This window comes from Salvelinus fontinalis, chromosome 22 (genome assembly GCF_029448725.1).
Source record: "Salvelinus fontinalis isolate EN_2023a chromosome 22, ASM2944872v1, whole genome shotgun sequence".
NCBI classification, from domain to species: domain Eukaryota; kingdom Metazoa; phylum Chordata; class Actinopteri; order Salmoniformes; family Salmonidae; genus Salvelinus; species Salvelinus fontinalis.
This window is the reverse complement of record NC_074686.1, coordinates 4174241-4194056: the sequence shown is the minus strand read 5'-3', so window position 1 is coordinate 4194056 and position 19816 is coordinate 4174241. Positions and strand designations below refer to the sequence as shown.

General features: G+C 43.8%; 1 protein-coding gene across 4 annotated transcripts in view; it reads right to left on the bottom strand.

Moving 5' to 3' along the window:
* LOC129819581 (plectin-like) overlaps positions 1 to 19425 on the bottom strand; it is a 181250-nt gene extending 161825 nt beyond the window's left edge. For all 4 annotated transcript variants that reach the window (XM_055875942.1, XM_055875943.1, XM_055875944.1 and 1 more), the window contains exons 1-2: positions 18954 to 19425; positions 970 to 1180 (exon numbers count right to left, since the gene is read on the bottom strand). In XM_055875942.1, coding sequence (XP_055731917.1) covers positions 970 to 1177 — 208 coding nt within the window. In that variant the 5' untranslated portion in view covers positions 1178 to 1180; positions 18954 to 19425. The remainder of the gene's footprint in view (positions 1 to 969; positions 1181 to 18953) is intronic.
* Positions 19426 to 19816: the final 391 nt, after the last annotated feature.

Here is a 19816-nt window from a genome sequence, read left to right as displayed (position 1 = left end):
TTAAACAGACATAACTAAGCAGATTAGAATAGATAATAGCTTTTAAATAAATGTTTGATACAGTTAGTAAAACGTGGGTCACAGCCAGAGTCAGCCAATTAACTGGCGTCCTTGGAGAAATTGTGGTTAGGTGCCTTGCTTAAGGGCACAACTGCCCAACACTGTAACTAGGCTACCTGCCGCCGTGCAGCTGAGTGAACATAAATAAAAATAAAAAGCTTTCAAAAGAAACCAATTTTATCTCCAAACTGCATCTTCCAACTCTTGTTGTGCTGACCAATGATAATATCCAGTCACAATGCTACTGCAGTCTAATGACTCCAACCCACCCCACTGAATCAAATCAATACGGTTTAGTCCAAAGAGAGAATCTGAGAGTCAGTGCTGACACAGCAACATAAATCACACCACAATATCAGTGGCCAGACACAGATTGTGTCCCAAATGGCACCCCATTTCCTATATAGTGCACTTATTTTGAAGTCACAGTGTCATATAGTAGACTCGAAGTTGGAGCCAAGGAAGGAGAGCCCTGAGATTGACAGAGACAAGCTCTGGCAGCCTTTGGAACTCTAATACACCCTTTGGAATTCAAATGGGAAACAGAGTTGTTACCATAATAGCTTAGCTCCTAAAGCCTCATTAGCAATGCAATGGCAATGTCATTACTGAATCACAGGCTGTATAAAACACTTAGAGAACATTGATGAGAGCACCTGTTAAGATGAATGTATCAGTCCTCTGCTCTTGTCCAAAAGTGTGCGATGTGCGGCGTAGTATAGTGTATCTGATTTAATGATCTCTCTGTCTGTGTGTGTGTGTGTGTGTGTGTGTGTGTGTGTGTGTGTGTGTGTGTGTGTGTGTGTGTGTGTGTGTGTGTGTATTTTACCAGGCAGGTCAATTAAGAACACATTATTTCTGACTCAGTCCTCTGTGTGTGCGTCCCACGCTCTTTTAGTCCAAGCTTACCTGCGATACGGAGAACGGCCCTCTCCGCCGAGTCCAGCACATGCACGTCTCCGGAGGTAGACTTGGAGCGTTTGATCTGGTGGTGTTTGGAGAGGTTCCAGGGCATGGTGTCTCCTGGGAACGGAGAGCTGCTCAGCTCACTGGAGCTCTCCTCGGATGCAGCCCGCACCAACGGATACCTCTTAGTATTCTCCTTAAGTTCCTCCATGGCCTGCATGAGCAACAAAGGAATAATGAATGTGTGCGGTAGAGGAATGTGGGAAAACACAAGGGTGTGTTGTGCTGTGGACTCCAAGTTCAACGGAGCACCTTGGTACCTAAAATAGTAAATTCTCCTACTAGGTGATAACATATAGACTAGATGGATTACATGCCTAGTGTATATTACTACTGGGGGGGGGGGGGGGGGGCACAGAAAAACAGGTTCAAAAACTGTACAGCTAGATAAAACTACAATATAACCTTGTAGAGATACTCGGACCATTTATACAGTCGACTGTGAGAAAGTGAGCATTCTTAAGCTACACTGTCCGTGGTGATGCACCAAGTCAGCTAGCCTCCTTTTCAGCTGAGTCACCACACAGTACTCAAGCTGCTCTCCACAGGGGCGCTGGCTGCCTCACCAGCCCGGCGCATGATTGGACGAGAGCAGACAGGACCATGGTCCCAAGGGTAACCAGGCATAGAGCGCATCAGGCACGGTTTACACAGTGGCTACGATACCAGTGTAGCCTATCCCTCCACCGGCTAGGATAGCAAGGTGACAGCAACAACACGCTTCAATAAATCCTATGCTACATACAGCATCAACACATAGGCTATGCAACATCACAAGACAGCCTGCTGTAGGATAGCTTACTGTATTCCTGTCTAGTAGGAATCTTCAATAATATAGAGCAATGGGCACGTAATGACATGCAAACAAATCACCAACTTTGGTAAGTAAAGTAATACTGTGAAGGAAAAATGTTACGTTTGTGCTTTTCTAATAACTAATTCAACTGGGTTCATGCAAATGACTGATTGATGCCTGGGAGGAATCCTCACTATAAGCATAAGCAATTTAGCAGGACGCTCGGAACACTGTTTTGAGAACGGAAAGGAATATTTCAGTTTCAAGGTCTCAGCTTGGATAGAAGAAGTCTCGTGAGGTATTGGTCAGTCACATGCATGAACCATAAATTAATGATGAATAATGAATAATGTAAATCATGCACATATAACTTGTCTATGTAAGCAGTATATACGAGAAAAACGGGACTGCCCCGATGGAGCTCACTTCAGACCGGTACTTGAGGCAGATGAACCTGTAGCCATATTACTTCAACGGTGTTTAACATGAGATACTATTCTAAGCTTTACAGGAATGTGGCTCTGAAAATAAATGGAAACTCCACCTTTGGCATTTTTGTGTTTTCTGTAGGTGTTATAACCACGTATTGCTACCACTGTATCATCAAAGGTATTATCTAAGTGAGTTTCAGAGATGGTCAGAATATAAATGTCATCTGTTACTAGCAGATGACTGATTTCATGAACCTTGTTTCTTAAGCGACATATGTTAACGTGGGCTATTTTTAGCACTTTTCTGGAATGCTTGATAGTTTTCCATTGCTTTACGGGGAAGCTTAGCAGAAGGAGACATGCTCATGCTATTTATGTTAGTGCAGGGTGATCTGAACACAGAGGACTTCCTACTAGGCAAACCACCTCAGTGGTAACAGTATAACTCTGGTTCATAGACACATGATTACTGCATACAATAGCTGTAGGATCAGCAGAGGTATTCAGGGGCAGTTAGAGGGACATAAATTAGGTGACTTACATTGCGTCTTCCAACGCCAATGGGATAATGTACATTTGCTGAATCTTTATGACAACTCATTGACACAAACGGTAGGTATTAACGGAGCTGGGCTTCGATCTTTGATAAGTCATTGTCTCAACGCAGCCTTATAATGCTGTGAAAGGATCCAGGAACACAAATGATTTGGGTGGATCCAATCCTCCTTATAGAACAAGCATCTGCTGTCTGCTGAAATGTTTAATGCCACAATTTAAGGAGGGCACAGGGCCAGATATTATGGGGCGTTTGTTGGTGTCAAGCAGAGACCCAATCAGTTCTTTAAAGTCCATCTTCAGCTGTTCTGAGCTGCCCCTTTATAATGTCATTGAATCCAACATGAACTATGATAGACTTAATTTTGCTGATGCAGGTTTAAAATGTTTGGGAGCAGTTTATTGATGTCCTGTACTTGTGCTCCTCGTGCTACAGGGAGTGAGACATTTCTCGCCATTGAACTGCCCAATACAATGGCCAGAGAAGGGGATGGAGAAATCCGGCCATTCCTACCCCTCACACAATTCCCCCCTTACGGGCCCTTGAGAAGTGGGATAGCGTAAGCCCGCCGTCCAGACCTCCCACAGCAGGCAGTGCCCCGTCAGATCCAGAGAGCGGGAAAGGAGCCGAACTCGACGACGAAGCCACTGCTGTAGTCAGCGTAGTTGGAGACCGCACAGCCGTCGGTGACACGAGGAATCTCAGCGATGAAGGCGCAGGTAGATCCGGCACCAGTGCAGCAGAGCTATTCCTTATGTCAATCTGCTCCGAACCTCTCCCAGTCACTCCCATCCACTTAGCAGCATGCCGCTGCCTTCGGTTTCCACAACTTGTGACATGGGACCAGCGCTGACTGGAACAAATCTTATTGCTGTTCTCTGTCTACTCCACTACAAGATGGAGGAGATGCAGATGGATACAACTTTCTTGGCAGGCAAGTTCCAGGTAGCACAGGCCATAGGGACAGATGACGAGGTTGGGGAAACATCCATCAGACATCCAGTCACAGGAGTTGATAACGAGAAAGTTTAATTGCAAGTTCGCTCAGAATTGAAATTTGCTAGATAAGCATAGCCACCTCATTCTTATAATCCTCAGCTAGGAAACAATTGCCGCATTGGAACTCTGGATTGTCAATATTGTCCCGGACAAGAACGTAATAAACACAGCTTCTACAGCGCTGGAAACGTTTGTTAGCTATTCCAGGCAAAGCGGGCGCCATTGCAACCTAGATATCTGGCTAGTTGGTAACAGGTTTTGATGCAAATATTTATGAACAAAATACAATTAAAACCAAATAAAACTTGGGAAACAACAGGTTGAGGCGCAGGAGATGTGACAAGAAATGACACGTGACAGGCGGTGACTACGGCATGTCAAGGGAAAATTAACCCCCAAAAGCACAAAATATGAATGACCCTGTCCAGTCTGTCTGCACTTGTCTATGTAATATAGAGTGTGGTTAGTAACAACAACTACTGAAAGATCCCGCTCTGTGTCCTCACTTATTACTGAGGGTGGACCCTGGTCAAAAGTAGTGCACTATATAGGGGATAGGGTTAAATTTAAAATATTGAACAAGTTGTCCTTTTCAGATAATACCATACTAAATATATTCACGTCACCAAATAATTTATTAAAACACACGGTTTTGCAATGAAGGTCTACAGTAGCCTCAAAGGCACTCTGTAGGATAGCACCATGGTGTAGCCGGAGGACAGCTAGCTTCCGTCCTCCTCTGGATACATCGACTTCAATAGGAGGCTCATGGTTCTCACCCCCTTCCATACACTTACACAGTAATTATGACAACTTCAGGGGGACGTCCTCCAACCTATCAGAGCTCTTGCAGCATGAACTGACATGTTGTCCACCCAATCAAAGGATCGGGGGAATGAATTTAATACTGAAAGCATAAGCTACAGCTAGCTAGCACGGCAGTGCATAAAATGTGGTGAGTAGTTGACTCAGAGAGAGAAATACAATAGTTGAACAGTTTTGAACAAATTAGTTTCTTCCAAAATGAAGGAGAAGCAAGAGAAAGATTTACTTTTTTTTAAACTTTCATTTCCACTTACTTAGCCATCTAGTTTAGCCTACTCAAACACCTTGCTTAAAGAGAGGGATGCTATGTTAGCTAGCTGGCTATGACTATCCAACACAACACTGGAACTGTTCCAAGTCAAGGTAAGCTTTTGATTTTACTAATTTATTGTCACCGGTTATGATATAATTTGGCTTGGAAAGGTTTTTTCGCCTGGTCACATATAGCTGACGTGTTGTGCATGTCCACAAGTGAAGGGAAAAGGTGAGAGGAGGAAAGCTTAACGATGCGAGAAGGAATACAATGTGGCTGCTATGAAAGTGTTTATGCATGATCAGGGGTGTATTCATTCTGCCGATTCTGTTGAAAAAACATTTCTTAAACGGAAGCAAACGGAACGAAACAGGGATAAACATACCTGTATATGTCCAATAGAAACTCTCATTTGCAACTGTTGGTTACACTAATGATTACACCCTAGATCAGCTAGATGCAGGCAAGAGCGTGCAAGGCGGTATTGAATGTGTCACTGTCTGTCACCTCAAAATTCTCTCTCGACCAGTGTGCACCTGTAACATTTTATTCATAGGCTAGCTTGTAGCAACCTCGATGGGCATAGGGAAAATTAGAGTATTATGTAGTAGCCTTAAAACCTGTTGAGGACAGAGGCCGCTATTTTCACTTTGGGGGAAAATCGTGCCCAATTTAAACGGCCTCATACTCAATTCTTGCTCGTACAATATGCATAGTATTGTTACTATTGGATAGAAAACACTCTCTAGTTTCTAAAACCGTTTGAATTATATCTGTGAGTAAAACAGAACTCCTTTTGCAGAAAACTTAATGACAGGAAGTGGAAAATCTGAAATCGATGCACTGTTCTAGGGCCTGCCTATTAAAGTCCTTGATATTTATTAGTTTAGATGCACTTCATACGTCTTCCACTAGATGTCGACAAGCAGTGAGAGAAGAAATTGAGTGTGTAACTTGATCTAGGGTCGCATAATAGCTCTTGGCATGACGTGTCACCAGTTTCCTGTTTTCTGGAGAGCGCGAAAAGGGACCTGGATTTGCCTTCTGATAAGCTGTCGTTATGGACGACTAATATCTCCGGCTTTGATTTTATTTGATACATGTGACAATATCATCGTAAAGTCTGTTTTTTCAATATAGTTTAATCAGATTATTGAAATTTTTTCGGGAGTTTTGCCGTGTTCCGTTCTCTGAGTTTGTTGACGATGGAGAGATTCGCGCCACTTGGCAAGTGTACTTGCTAAATCGAGAGGGAAAAAGGCCGTTCTAAAACCAAACAACGATTGTTCTGGACAAAGGACCCCTTGTACAACATTCTGATGGAAGATCAGCAAAAGTAGGACCCATTTTATGATGTTATTTCATATATCTGTCGTACGTGTGAACTAGTAGTTTGCGGCCAGGTTTTGGGCATGCTCTCGCCATAACGTAAACGGCATATCGTAATGAAGTTATTTTTAGAATTCTAACACGGCGATTGCATTAAGAACTAGTGTATCTATCATTTCCTATACAACATGTATTTTTCAATTCAGCAAGATGTTGAGGCCTTACCCTTACTCTTCTTTAAGTCACCACACACAGAGAGAGTGAGAGAGAGAGAGGCGCGGTTAGTCTACCATTTAAAGTATTTTATTAGGCCTATGTGGTCCAAAAAGGAAGGAAAACACAATCACGCGGATCCACTTTTATAGCCAATATAACGATGCACAGACAGTGCATTGCGCAAAACAAACCCTTGCAATATCAACTGGAATTACATGGGTCTATTACTGATGAAAGAAAAATATTTGAATGGGAAGAGACTTTCACTGGCAAACGTGGTTACAAACCCGACAACACTAATAGTATCCCTACCTGTTGAGAAAAGCCCTTTGCCTAATTATAATACACAAAGTAAGCAAAACAATCAAATGCATCATTCCAACATTGCCTAAAATGATGAATAAGATACGAATGAGATAGACCTATATATGCAATATAACAATTGAGGTGTACAAACTATGGCATAAGGGAACGATGAGTGTGTACGAGGCAAGCCGTAATTTTGATTAAGACAATAATGAGCGAGCTAAGACGGACGTAGTCGATATTTCTAGAATGGTGCCGGAGGATATGGCTGACGTTTTACGGTTTCCTAACCAACTGTGTTATTTTGTTTGTAACTATTTTTTTTAAACTTATTTTGTACATAATGTTGCTACTATCATCTATTATGACCCGAAAAGAGCTTCTGGACATCAGAACAGTGATTATTCACCTCGAACTGGAAGAAGATTTTTTCTTTAACGAGTCCGATGCGAAGGATATGCTGCTTTCTTGAGACCAGGCCCAAATCCCCATCATCTGCATGAAGACGGAGAAAAAGGGCGGGAAGTCGGGCTGCCTTCTGAGAATTCGTAGGTGAGTGAGTAAACCTACACTGCCATCCGTACTATTGGCCAACGTCATTGGAAAATAAAATGGATGATCTACGATTAAGACTATCCTGCTAACGGGACATTAAAAACTGTAATATCTTATGTTTCACCGAGTCGTGGCAGAAAAACGACACGGATAATAAAGAGCTGGCTGGGTTTTCCGTGCATCGGCAGGACAGAGAAGCTACGTCTGGTAAGACGAGGGGCGGGCGTGTGCCTATTTTTCAATAACAGCTGGTGCGTGATGTCTAATATTAAAGAAGTCTCAACGTATTGCTCACCTGAGGTAGAGTACCCCATAATAAGCTGTAGACCACACTATCTACAAAGAGAGTTCTCATCTATATTATTTGCAGCATTCTCTATACCACCACAAACCAATGCTGGCACGAAGACCTCACTCAAGGAGCTGTATAAGGCCATAAGAAAACAAGATAATGCTCATCTTGAAGCGGCGCACCTACTGGCCGGAGACTTTAATGCAGGCAAACTTAAGACCATTTTACCTAATTTCACATGTGCAACCATAGGAAAAAAACTCTAGACCACCTTTACTCCACACACAGAGAGAGACTCATACAAAGCTCTCCCTCACCTTCCATTTGGCAAATATGTCCATAATTCTCACCTCCTGATTCCTGCTTGTAAAAAAAACTAAAGCAGGAAGTACCAGTGAGTCGCTCAATACGGAAGTGGTCAGATGATGTGGATGCTACGCTACCGGACTGTTTTACTAACACAGACTGGAACATGTTCCGGGATTCATCCAATGGCATTGAGGAGTATACCACCTCATTCACCGGCTTCATCAATAAGTGCATTGACGACGTCATCACCACAGTGACGTACATACATATCCCAACCAGAAGCCATGGATTACAGGCAACAACCGCACCGAGCTAAAGGCTAGAGCTGCCACTTTCAAGGAGCGGAACACTAATCTGGATGCTTATAAGAAATCCCGCTACTCCCTCAGATAAATCATCAAACAGGCAAAATGTCAATACAGGACAGTGATTGAATCCTACTACACCGGCTCTGACACTCATCGGATGTGGCAGGGCTTAAAATCTATTACGGACTACAAAGGGAAACCCAGCCGCAAGCTGTCCAGTGACGCGCACCTACCAGACGTGCTAAATGCCTTTTATGCTCGCTTCGAGGCAAGCAACACCGAAGCATGCATGAGAGCACCAGCTGTTCTGGACGACTGTGTGATCACTCTCTCGGTAGTCAATGTGAGCAAGACCTCTCTGGGACAGGGGGCAGTATTTTCACGTCCGGGTGTAAAGCGTGCTACTCAGGCCCAGAAGCAAGGATATGCATATAATTAGTAGATGTCGCCGACAACGATGAGACCGCCTATAGAGAGGAGGTCAGCGAACTGGCAGTGTGGTGCCAGGACAACAACCTCTCCATTAATGTGAGCAAGACAAAGGAGCTGATCGTGGACTACAGGAAAAGGCGGGCTGAACAGGCCCTCCATTAACATCAATGGGGCTGTAGAGGAGTGGGTCGAGAGTTTCAGATATCTTGGTGTCCACATCACCAACAAACTATCATGGTCCAAACACACCAAGACAGTCGTGAAGGCACGATAACACGTTTTCTCCCTCAGGAGACTGAAAAGATTTGGCATGGGTCCCCAGATCCTCAAACAGTTCTACAGTTGCACAATCGAGAGCATCCTGACTGGTTGCATCACCGCCTGCTATGGCAACTCCTTGGGATCTGACCCTAAGGCGCTACAGAGGGTAGTGCGTATTAGAGGTCGACCGATTGTGATTTTTCACCGCCGATACCGATTATTGGAGGACTAAAAAAAGCAGATTTTTTTAAAACTTATTTGTAATAATGACAATTACAACAATACTGAATGAACACTTATTTTAACTTAATATAATACATCAATAAAATCAATTTAGCCTCAAATAAATAATGAAACTTGGTCAATTTGGTTTAAATAATGCACAAACAAAGTGTTGGAGAAGAAAGTAAAAGTGCAATATGTGCCATGAAAAAAGCTAACGTTTAAGTTCCTTGCTCAGAACATGAGAACATATGAAAGCTGGTGGTTCCTGTAAACATGAGACTTCAATATTCCAAGGTAAGAGGTTTTAGGTTGTAGTTAATATAGTATTTATAGGACTATTTCTCTCTATACCATTTGTATTCCATATACCTTTGACTACTGGATGTTCTTATAGGCACTTTAGTATTGCCAGTGTAACAGTATAGCTTCCGTCCCTCTCCTCGCTCCTACCTGGGCTCGAACGAGGAACACATCGACAACAGCCACCCTCGAAGCAGCGTTACCCATGCAGAGCAAGGGGAACAAGTACTCCAAGTTTCAGAGTGAGTGACGTTTGAAACGCTATCAGCGCGCACCCCGCTAACTAGCTAGCCATTTCACATCGGTTACACCAGCCTAATCTCGGGAGTTGATAGGATTGAAGTCATAAACAGCACAATGCTTGATGCACAGTGAAGAGCCGCTGGCAAAACACACGAAAGTGCTGTTTGAATGAATGCTTACGAGCCTGCTGCTGGCCTCCCGGGTGGCGCAGTGGTCTAGGGCACTGCATCGCAGTGCTAGCTGCGCCACCAGAGTCTCTGGGTTCGCGCCCAGGCTCTGTCGCAGCCGGCCGCAACCGGGAGGTCCGTGGGGCGACGCACAATTGGCATAGCGTCGTCCGGGTTAGGGAGGGTTTGGCCGGTAGGGATATCTTTGTCTCAGTATGTAAAATGTATGTAATAAAATGTATGCACTCTACTGTAAGTCGCTCTGGATAAGAGCGTCTGCTAAATGACTAAAATGTAAAATGTAAATGCTGGTGCCTACCATCGCTCAGTCAGACTGCTCTATCAAACATCAAATCATAGACTTATTTACAACATAATAACACACAGAAATACGAGCCTTTGGTCAATGATATCGAATCTGGAAACTATCATTTCAAAAACGTTTATTATTATCGCATATACCCCGACTCTGCGTGCAATGAACGCAAGAGAAGTGACACAATTTCACCTGGTTAATATTGCCTGCTAACCTGGATTTCTTTTAGCTAAATATGCAGGTTCAAAAATATATACTTCTGTGTATTGATTTTAAGAAAAGCATTGATGTTTATTGTTAGGTACACGCTGGAGCAACAACAGTCCTTTTTCCGCGAATGCCCACCGCATCGATTATATGCAGCGCAGGACACGATAGATAAACTAGTAATATCATCAACCATGTGTAGTTAACTAGTGATTATGATTGATTGATTGTTTTTTATAAGATACGTCTAATGCTAGCTAGCAACTTACCTTGGCTTCTTACTGCATTCGCGTAACAGGCAGGCTCCGCGTGGAGTGCAACGAGAGGCAGGAGGTTAGAGCGTTGGAATAGTTAACTGTAAGGTTGCAAGATTGAATCCCCGAGCTGACACGGTAAAAATCTGTCATTCTGCCCCTGAACAAGGCAGTTAACCCATTGTTCCTAGGCCGTCAGTGAAAATAAGAACGTGTTCTTAACTGACTTGCCTAGTTAAATAAAGGTGTAAAAAATATATATATACAAAGAATAATATATATATATATATATTTTTTATTAAATTAAAATTAAATTAAAAGAATATATAAAAAATATAAAAAAAATCGGCCAAATCGGTGTCCAAAAATACCGATTTCCGATTGTTATGAAAACTTGAAATCGGCCCTAATTAAATCGTCCATTTCAATTAAATCGGTCAACCTCTAGTGAGTATGCCCAAGTACGTCACTGGGGCCAAGTTTCTTGACATCCAGGACCTATACTAGGCGGTGTCAGAGGAAGAACCAAAAAATTGTCAAAGACTCCAGTCACCCAAGACTGTTGTCTCTGCTACCGCACGGCAAGTGGTACCGGAGCGCCAAGTCTAGGACCAAAAGGCTCCTTAACAGCCATAACACGGCTGAACAATTAATCAAATGGCACCTGGACTATTTACATTGACCCCCCCTTTGTTTTTACACTGCTGCTACTCGGTGTATATGTAAATATTACCTCAACTAACCCCCGGACATTGACTTGGTACAGTTACCCCCTGTATAAAGCCTCGTTATTGTTATTTTATTGTGTTACTTAGTAATTATTTTTTTCTTTAAATATTTTCTTAAATCTAACTTGAACTGCTTTGTTGGTTAAGGTCTTGTAAGTAAGCATTTCACTGTAAGGTAATACCTGGAGTACCCCTCTCAGGAAGATGGGTACTTCCCATTATTCCTAAACTACATAATTTCTATTCAGAGCGGCATTGCCTTCTGCCTGGATAGCAGCCAAGCATGTCCAAGTGAAGGCAACTGTTTGAGTTACTAGGCAACCTTGAGGAGTTTTAAAGGGTATGCTACTCCTGAAAGTTCTCTGGATGTAAAAGAAACAGGGAAAGTCATCAGTGTTTGCCCATTTGAATATCATTAGGTGAGGTCAAGAAGTTGTAGAAAGTTGGTGTGGATGTGTCTGTATAGTCTTAGACGACTCCCTTTCCTCCTCTAATTTCCTTTATGCTTTAAATGCCTCAACCTGGTCTCAGAGCAGATGCAACCAGGTCTCAGAGCATTTTGCATTGTCCTGTGTTTAAATCCCGACACCCATTTAGTATGTATTGATTTGTGGGTGTCCATCACCTATTCCATATGATATGTTACGAATTACAATTTTTTGTATATGTTACGAATTTGCAAAACATATGATATGTATTGAATTCTAGCTAGGTGGCTAGGTGGCTAACGTTAGCTCACTGGCTAATTTTAGCTAGGCTAGGGGGTTAGGATTAGGGGTTAGGGTTAAGATTAGGAGTTAGGTTAAAGGGTTAAGGTTAAAGTTTAAAAAACAACATTTGGGAACCACGGCCTTCAACGAAAACTCCACCCAAAAACTATATTTTGGTATTTGTTTCATTAGTCCATTGGTGACATTGTCCCAAAATGTTTTGCTTGTCAGAAATAAAGTTTTCAAGATATGTAACTTTCAAAATACAGAAATCATCCCGTTTGATGCATTTTGAAACAAATGCCAAAAGATAGTTTTTGGGTGGGAGTTTTCCTTCAACACTATAACTGCTAAAGCAGTCATTTTGACTGCTCATTTCTTAATTCATTTTATTACTCTTCCATTTTTAAAAGGCATGCCCCCTTCATCCTTGACTTTCCCAAATAAGTCTATATAACACAGTGTCGTTGTTAGAATCATAATATCACAAACAGAACTGCTGTTATAACCAGTTTTATTTAAATGACTTTCCCCTTTACGCCTCCTTCTCCAGACAGTAGGGCCTGCTCCGCTCATTATCCTGACATTGGAAGGTGCAGTGGCCAGTTGATAATCACCCCAATCATTTTCTCGAAACTGAACTATTCTGAAACTATTTTCACACATATAACAACAGATGAAATAAATGAAGTAAAGTATGATGGGGGAGAAAGGGAGAGAATGGGTGAGTTGATGAGTGAGGGGAAGCGGATAATGCATAATTATGTAATCACCAATTGTGAATGAAGAACAGGGCGGGCAATTCTACCACTGTGTGTCACGTGTGCTCTCTCCCCGGCCTCTAGGTCACCAGGCTGCTCATTATGGTGCACACCTGTGCACCATTCCCATGCCTCGGCGGGTTCGACTGGTTCCCCTGCCGTAGCTGGCTCGACGGGTTTCCGTGCCTCAGCGGGTTCGACAGGCTGCCGTGCCTCAGCTGGGTGAACAGGCTGCCGTGCCTAAACCGGGTAACCGGGGAGGTCTCAGCCGGCTCATCAGGCTCTCACGCCTCAGCCGGTTCCCGAGCATCAGCAGGGGTGACCGGTCCACTCCTGATCCACGGGATCGTCCCTTTGGTTGGCGTACTGCAGCTGGAGCCGAACTCACCAGGAAGGGGGTACCGTCACTTATGCTCTCTCCGGTGCTCTAGGTCGCCATGCTCCCGCGTCTCAGCCGGACTGACAGGTTTCCCGCGCCTCAGCAGAGGTGAGCAGTCCGCTCCTGACCCCCGGGATCGTCATTTTGGTCGGCATCCTGCGGCTGGTGCCGCGTGTCGGGGATGGGGTACTGTCACATGTGATCCCTCTCCGGCCTCTAGGTCACCAGGCTGCTCGTTATGGCGCACACCTGTCACCATTGTTACGCACACCTAAGCATCATTAGACTCACCTGGACTCATCACTTCCCTGATTACCTTCCCTATATACAGTATACAGTATATATATATATATACACTGCTCAAAAAAATTAAGGGAACACTTAAACAACACAATGTAACTCCAAGTCAATCACACTTCTGTGAAATCACACTGTCCCCTTAGGAAGCAACACTGATTGACAATAAATTTCACATGCTGTTGTGCAAATGGAATAGACAAAAGGTGGAAATTATAGGCAATTAGCAAGACACCCCCCAAAACAGGAGTGATTCTGCAGGTGGTGACCACAGACCACTTCTCAGTTCCTATGCTTCCTGGCTGATGTTTTGGTCACTTTTGAATGCTGGCGGTGCTCTCACTCTAGTGGTAGCATGAGACGGAGTCTACAACCCACACAAGTGGCTCAGGTAGTGCAGTTCATCCAGGATGGCACATCAATGCGAACTGTGGCAAAAAGGTTTGCTGTGTCTGTCAGCGTAGTGTCCAGAGCATGGAGGCCCTACCAGGAGACAGGCCAGTACATCAGGAGACGTGGAGGAGGCCGTAGGAGGGCAACAACCCAGCAGCAGGACCGGTACCTCCGCCTTAGTGCAAGGAGGTGCACTGCCAGAGCCCTGCAAAATGACCTCCAGCAGGCCACAAATGTGCATGTGTCAGCATATGGTCTCACAAGGGGTCTGAGGATCTCATCTCGGTACCTAATGGCAGTCAGGCTACCTCTGGCGAGCACATGGAGGGCTGTGCGGCCCCACAAAGAAATGCCACCCCACACCATGACTGACCCATTGCCAAACCGGTCATGCTGGAGGATGTTGCAGGCAGCAGAACATTCTCCACGGCGTCTCCAGACTCTGTCACGTCTGTCACATGTGCTCATGTGCTCAGTGTGAACCTGCTTTCATCTGTGAAGAGCACAGGGCGCCAGTAGCGAATTTGCCAATCTTGGTGTTCTCTGGCAAATGCCAAACGTCCTGCACGGCGTTGGGCTGTAAGCACAACCCCCAACTGTGGACGTCGGGCCCTCATACCACCCTCATGGAGTCTGTTTCTGACCGTTTGAGCAGACACATGCACATTTGTGGCCTGCTGGAGGTCATTTTGCAGGGCTGACAAGACAACACTCACACTATACCGATGCAAGGCAAGAAAGAACGTCATAAGCACAATGCATCCGACAGTTGCCATGGACAGGGACTCAATAAAGAGAAAACCGGATACTATTACGCACTACAACCAAACGTATGCCAATATTACATCATGTACATCGCCATATATAGATAAACGCATGCAATGCATTATGCTCTTCTACATAACACATGCTGTTTTTCCTATGGGAACGCACCGGGCTCCTGAAGCACAAGATATTCCTTACACAGGAAATGCCAATCAAGCAGAAGCCATATCGTTTGTCCCCAGCGAAGCTAAATCATCCAAAAGGGACTCATTAATGATATGTTGACACAAGAAATAATTGAACGTTCCTCCTCTCCCTGCGCTGCTCCTGTTTTCCTCATCCAAAAAAAGACCGGTGGTCATTTTGTGTGGACTATAGGAAGACCAACAATGTTTCCCAGACTGATGCCTATCCTCTTCCCACCATCCAAGAGATCCTGAAGTCATTGTCTAGCACTGTTGTGTTCACTACCCTTGACCTCAATAGTGGCTATTGCAGGTTGAGATGGACCAGGAAAGCAAGGACAAGACTGCTTTTGTCTGTGCTGAGGACTTGTTTTCCTTTAAGGTGATGCCTTTTTGATTAAAGAATGCACCTGTCACTTTCCAAAGACTCATGGAGATTGCGTTAGGTGAGCTCAAAGGGAAGATCTGTTTTGTCTACCTGGACGATATAATAATCTACTCCCAGACCAGAGAACAACACTTTCTAGATCTTCAAGCAGTGTTAGACGAGCTAAGAGAAGCTGGTCTGACATTGAACATGAAGAAGATAAACTTCTGCCAAGTCTCCTTGAAGTTCCTTGGCCGTAGTGTATTTTTATAGCTTTCATGTGGATCCTGAAAAGACCAAAGCTGTACAAGACTTCCCTGTGCCAACCACACTCAAGGCCCTTCAACGGTTCCTTGGGATGGCTGGATGGTACCATCAGTTTGTGTCGAACTTCTCCCAGGTGGCAGAACCACTCAACGCGTTGAAGCAAAAATGAGCGGAATTCCGATGGACGGCAGAGTGCCAGACCTCCTTTAAAACCCTGAAACGACACCTTGTCACACCTCCCATGTTGGGTCATCCCAGCTTTGATTGCCCTTTTGTTGTTTACACTGATGCAAGTGATGTTGGACTTGGGGCTGTCCTAGTCTAACAGATTGGACTTGGCACTGAAGAAGTGCTAGCGTTCGTCAGTCAGACATTGAATGGAGGAGAATGGAACTACTCCACAACCGAGCAAGAGTGCCTTGCAGTTGTCTGGGCTTTGGAAAAGTGGAGGTACTACCTGGAGGGAAGACACTTCACTGTGGTCACTGACCATTCCTCCCTTGTGTGGGTGTTAAAGACCAACAAACCAAGTTCCAGACTCATCAGATGGGCTCTACGGTTGCAAGAGTTCACCTTTGCAGTAGAATACAGGAAAGGAAAATACAACACTGTTCCAGATACCTTATCCAGAGCTCCTGCTGGTGTTAATGGTGGCCCTCATCTTACATGTGCTACCGTCCTGTCTGTCAGTCGAGACTCACCCAAAACTGACTTTCCCATCTCTGATGAGGCCATTTGGATAGCCCAACAGGATGATCCAGAAGTACAGGCTTTGCACAGACTATCCTGGAAGATGGAGAAAATATGGTCAATCCTACCACCAAGCTGACCATCATTGAAGACAAAGTCTACCGAGTTGTACAACTACCTCAAAGAACACTCCACCAAATGTACATACCTGAACCTCTACGCCTTCAACTGCTGCAACATTTCCATGAAGACCCATTAGCTGGTCATTTGGGCAGGTTCAAAACCTACAAGCGGTTGCAAGCATTACTGTACTGGCCACATCTGAGCATGGATGTGAAGTCACACATCCGAAACTCTCAGGTTTGTCAAATGTACAAACCAGAAGGTAGAAAGCCTGCTGTCAAGTTGCAGCAAACAGTGGTTTCCCGACATTAGGAAATGTTAGGAGTGGATTTGATGGGTCCATTTCCTATAAGCTCCAATAAGAATGTGTACATGCTAGTTTGTGTTGATTACTATTCAAAGTGGGTGGAGCTCTTTTCCCAGCGTCAGGCCACAGCGAGGACCGTCTCTAACATCCTCACGAAAGAGATCCTCTGATTACATCCTGTCTGACCGAGGTTCCCAATTCGTCTCTGATCTCTTTGAGGAGACCTGCCAAAGATGAAACTTGAGACAGAAGTTGACCATGGCCTATCACCCACAGACCAACCTCACTGAGAGTTAATCAAACCTTGAAGACAAAGGTTGCTTCCTATGTAGGGACCCAGCACAAACACTGGGGCAAGCACCTTCACGAGTTTTGATTTACCCTGAATTCTGCTGTGCAAGAGTCCACTGGAGTCACACCTGCAGAGCTGAACCTGAGTCGTCCCCTCCGAGGACCCTTGGATATGGTGCTACAGCCCCAGCAGGTTACTCCAGACTCTGCATAATGTGACCAGGTAGTCCTTCTCCACAACTTGAGAGCTCGTCTCAAAGAACACGATCCATGCTCGACTCAAGCAGAAGAGAAATTATGGTAAGACAAGACATCCAGTTCCAGGTTAGTGATCGGGTATGGCTTCACTCGCTTCCTTACTCAAAGGCTGAACAATTCTCCTAGGTTCAATGTTAGCTAGCTAATATTAGGCTATAACTAGCAATGCAAATTGATTTCTGATTCAAATAATATTACTACACAGATCATACACGTAACATTAGCTAGCGAGCCAGCAAGCTAACATTTGCTAGCTAACTAACAGTAAGCTTTAACTTGCAATAAAAACATCTTTCTGACAAAATTAGAAACTTATATCTGAAAATGTAGCTAGCCTCTTCCCCATATCCATAGATGAACGCTTCATGGCAGACTGGAACCATTTAACTCCATTTTGTTTGTAGCTACATCTTGTTCGACCAGCGTTGTGTCTAGTCACTCCGATTCACACTGACCGTGGTGTGTACAGAAAGTAGCCCATCACTTTTTCCAACTGATCTGTCGATAGCGCCTGCTAAATTCAGGGCATCAATGTTGTTGAGAAAAGTAGCAAACCTTTTGTAGTACTCAATGGCTAACATTATATCTTTAAGAAACAGCATGGTAGAAAGGACTGTCAACACATACTGAACAGCTCACGTTATAGACAGAAGCATGCTACATGGCAGACCAATCCAACTTCATCTCCCGGCATGTCCAGCCCGCCCATTATCTCAGACAATCATGGCTAGTGGGAAGGTTCCTGCCCTTTTCCATGGCTAAACCAACTAGGCTCGTAATTTACCAATTTGATTTAGTATTTATGGATGGAATACAAGTTTGTTATTATGGCACATGAAAGTTTGCATTTTGATAAAAAATAAATGTTTATGTTCAAATGCTACTCCTGTGAAGTAGTGATGTGTGACATATGCATAGTTTCCTGAAACTAGTCACATATATGAAATGTATTAATTACACTGTTAGAATGTTGCAGTCAGAATGACTGCTCGTTAGCTAGAAGGCGTGTCCCTCGAGGCCCCAGCGGTTCTAGTGTTAATAACCATCTGTCTTATGTAACCATACCTGACCGCATACTATTTTGAGTATGACAGATTTGCGTTTACTATTTTACGTTTAGTCTATGAGACCAGGCTGGGCAAAGACAGCGCAAATGATTGGATACCTTAGACAGAGTCTGTAGCGGTCCTTTGACATGAGAAAGAAGTGTCCATTTTATTACCTGTGCTGTATTATAGAGGTAACAGGGGGAGCGGAAAAGGTCCTACTATTATATTCTATTAAAAACTAGAGAGAAGCCTGACCTCAGCAGTGACACCACTAGGAAATGACACGCCCACTGATCGCTTTCTGAGGGAATTACTGCACCACAACTTTCTGTTGGTTATATCTGCACTGTTTTAAATTGCCATTGGTTTGTATTTTCTTTTATCTTCCCATTGATTACATTTAAGGTCCCATAACGTTGACTCCTTAAAATGATTTAAAAGACAGTACTCAAATGAATAAACACTTCCCTAAACAGTCGCAGGACATTAATGAAAAAGCATTTTTTTTTGTTTTCTTCATACTGTATCATTACAGGTGCATGATGCCATGACGTTGGTTTGTAGCGAAATTACATGCTGGACGTTATTGGTGCTACTGCATGATCAAAGTCATCCTCCAAAAATACAAATGATAACATGCCAACAATATGTCAGAAGTCAAAACCGTTTCGATGACAAGCCCACATTATAGCTTACTAAACCACAACGATGATGCGGCAAGATAGCCCCAGGATGATATGAGTCATTCGGTAAAACAGTAGATTATTTGATACTCACGTTAACAACCTTGACTGCACTGGTCCAACCGCGGTATCGCTCCACGACTTGTTATACAGCAATAAATTACGCTACCAGGTTAAATTGGGAATGTCCTCCGGCCCGTTTCACATACAAATTAAACAGCCATCGAAAGGCAGCCCCTTGGTCTGTATCCCGCGTTGGGCTGTTTAAATAGATGGTCCCTCGAGAGACAGACAGGTTCGGGGAAGATAACCGAGGCTGCCACACACCACTCGCCAAGTAATGGTTGAATCAAGCAGTGTAAAATATCTAGCTTGAAGTTGTATTAGTCGTACGTACGAGATACACATGACATGGTATAGCCTGCCTTACACCGTCGAACAAAATGCTTATTTGCAGGTTCCTTCTCAATCGCCCTGATAGATTCACAGAGGCGCATGGGCAAAGTTATGAAATCAGACTGTATGGCTACTTCTAGAAGCACTTTGGAATCCAACTAGTTAACGGGATGATGAATATGATTAGGGAAAAATGCAAACGACGCAAAATATGCCACTTTACGGCACAGGACACTAAACGCAGTCTACCCTGGTCATCATCGACTGGTCTTCTCAGTGAGAATAACAGTGTAAACTCATAAATTACTTCCCAAAACGGCACTCTGTTCCCTTCATAGTGTTGAGCTCTGGTCAAAAGTTGTTTTTTAAAAACATTTATTTCACCCTTATTTCACCAGGTAAATTGACTGAGAACACATTCTCATTTACAACAACGACCTGGGGAATAGTTACAGGGGAGAGGAATAAACCCATTGGATGCTGGTATAAAAGCCAAATTGGGAATTTACACTGGGGTTAACACCCCTACTCTTATGAAAAGTGCCATGGGATCTTTAGTGA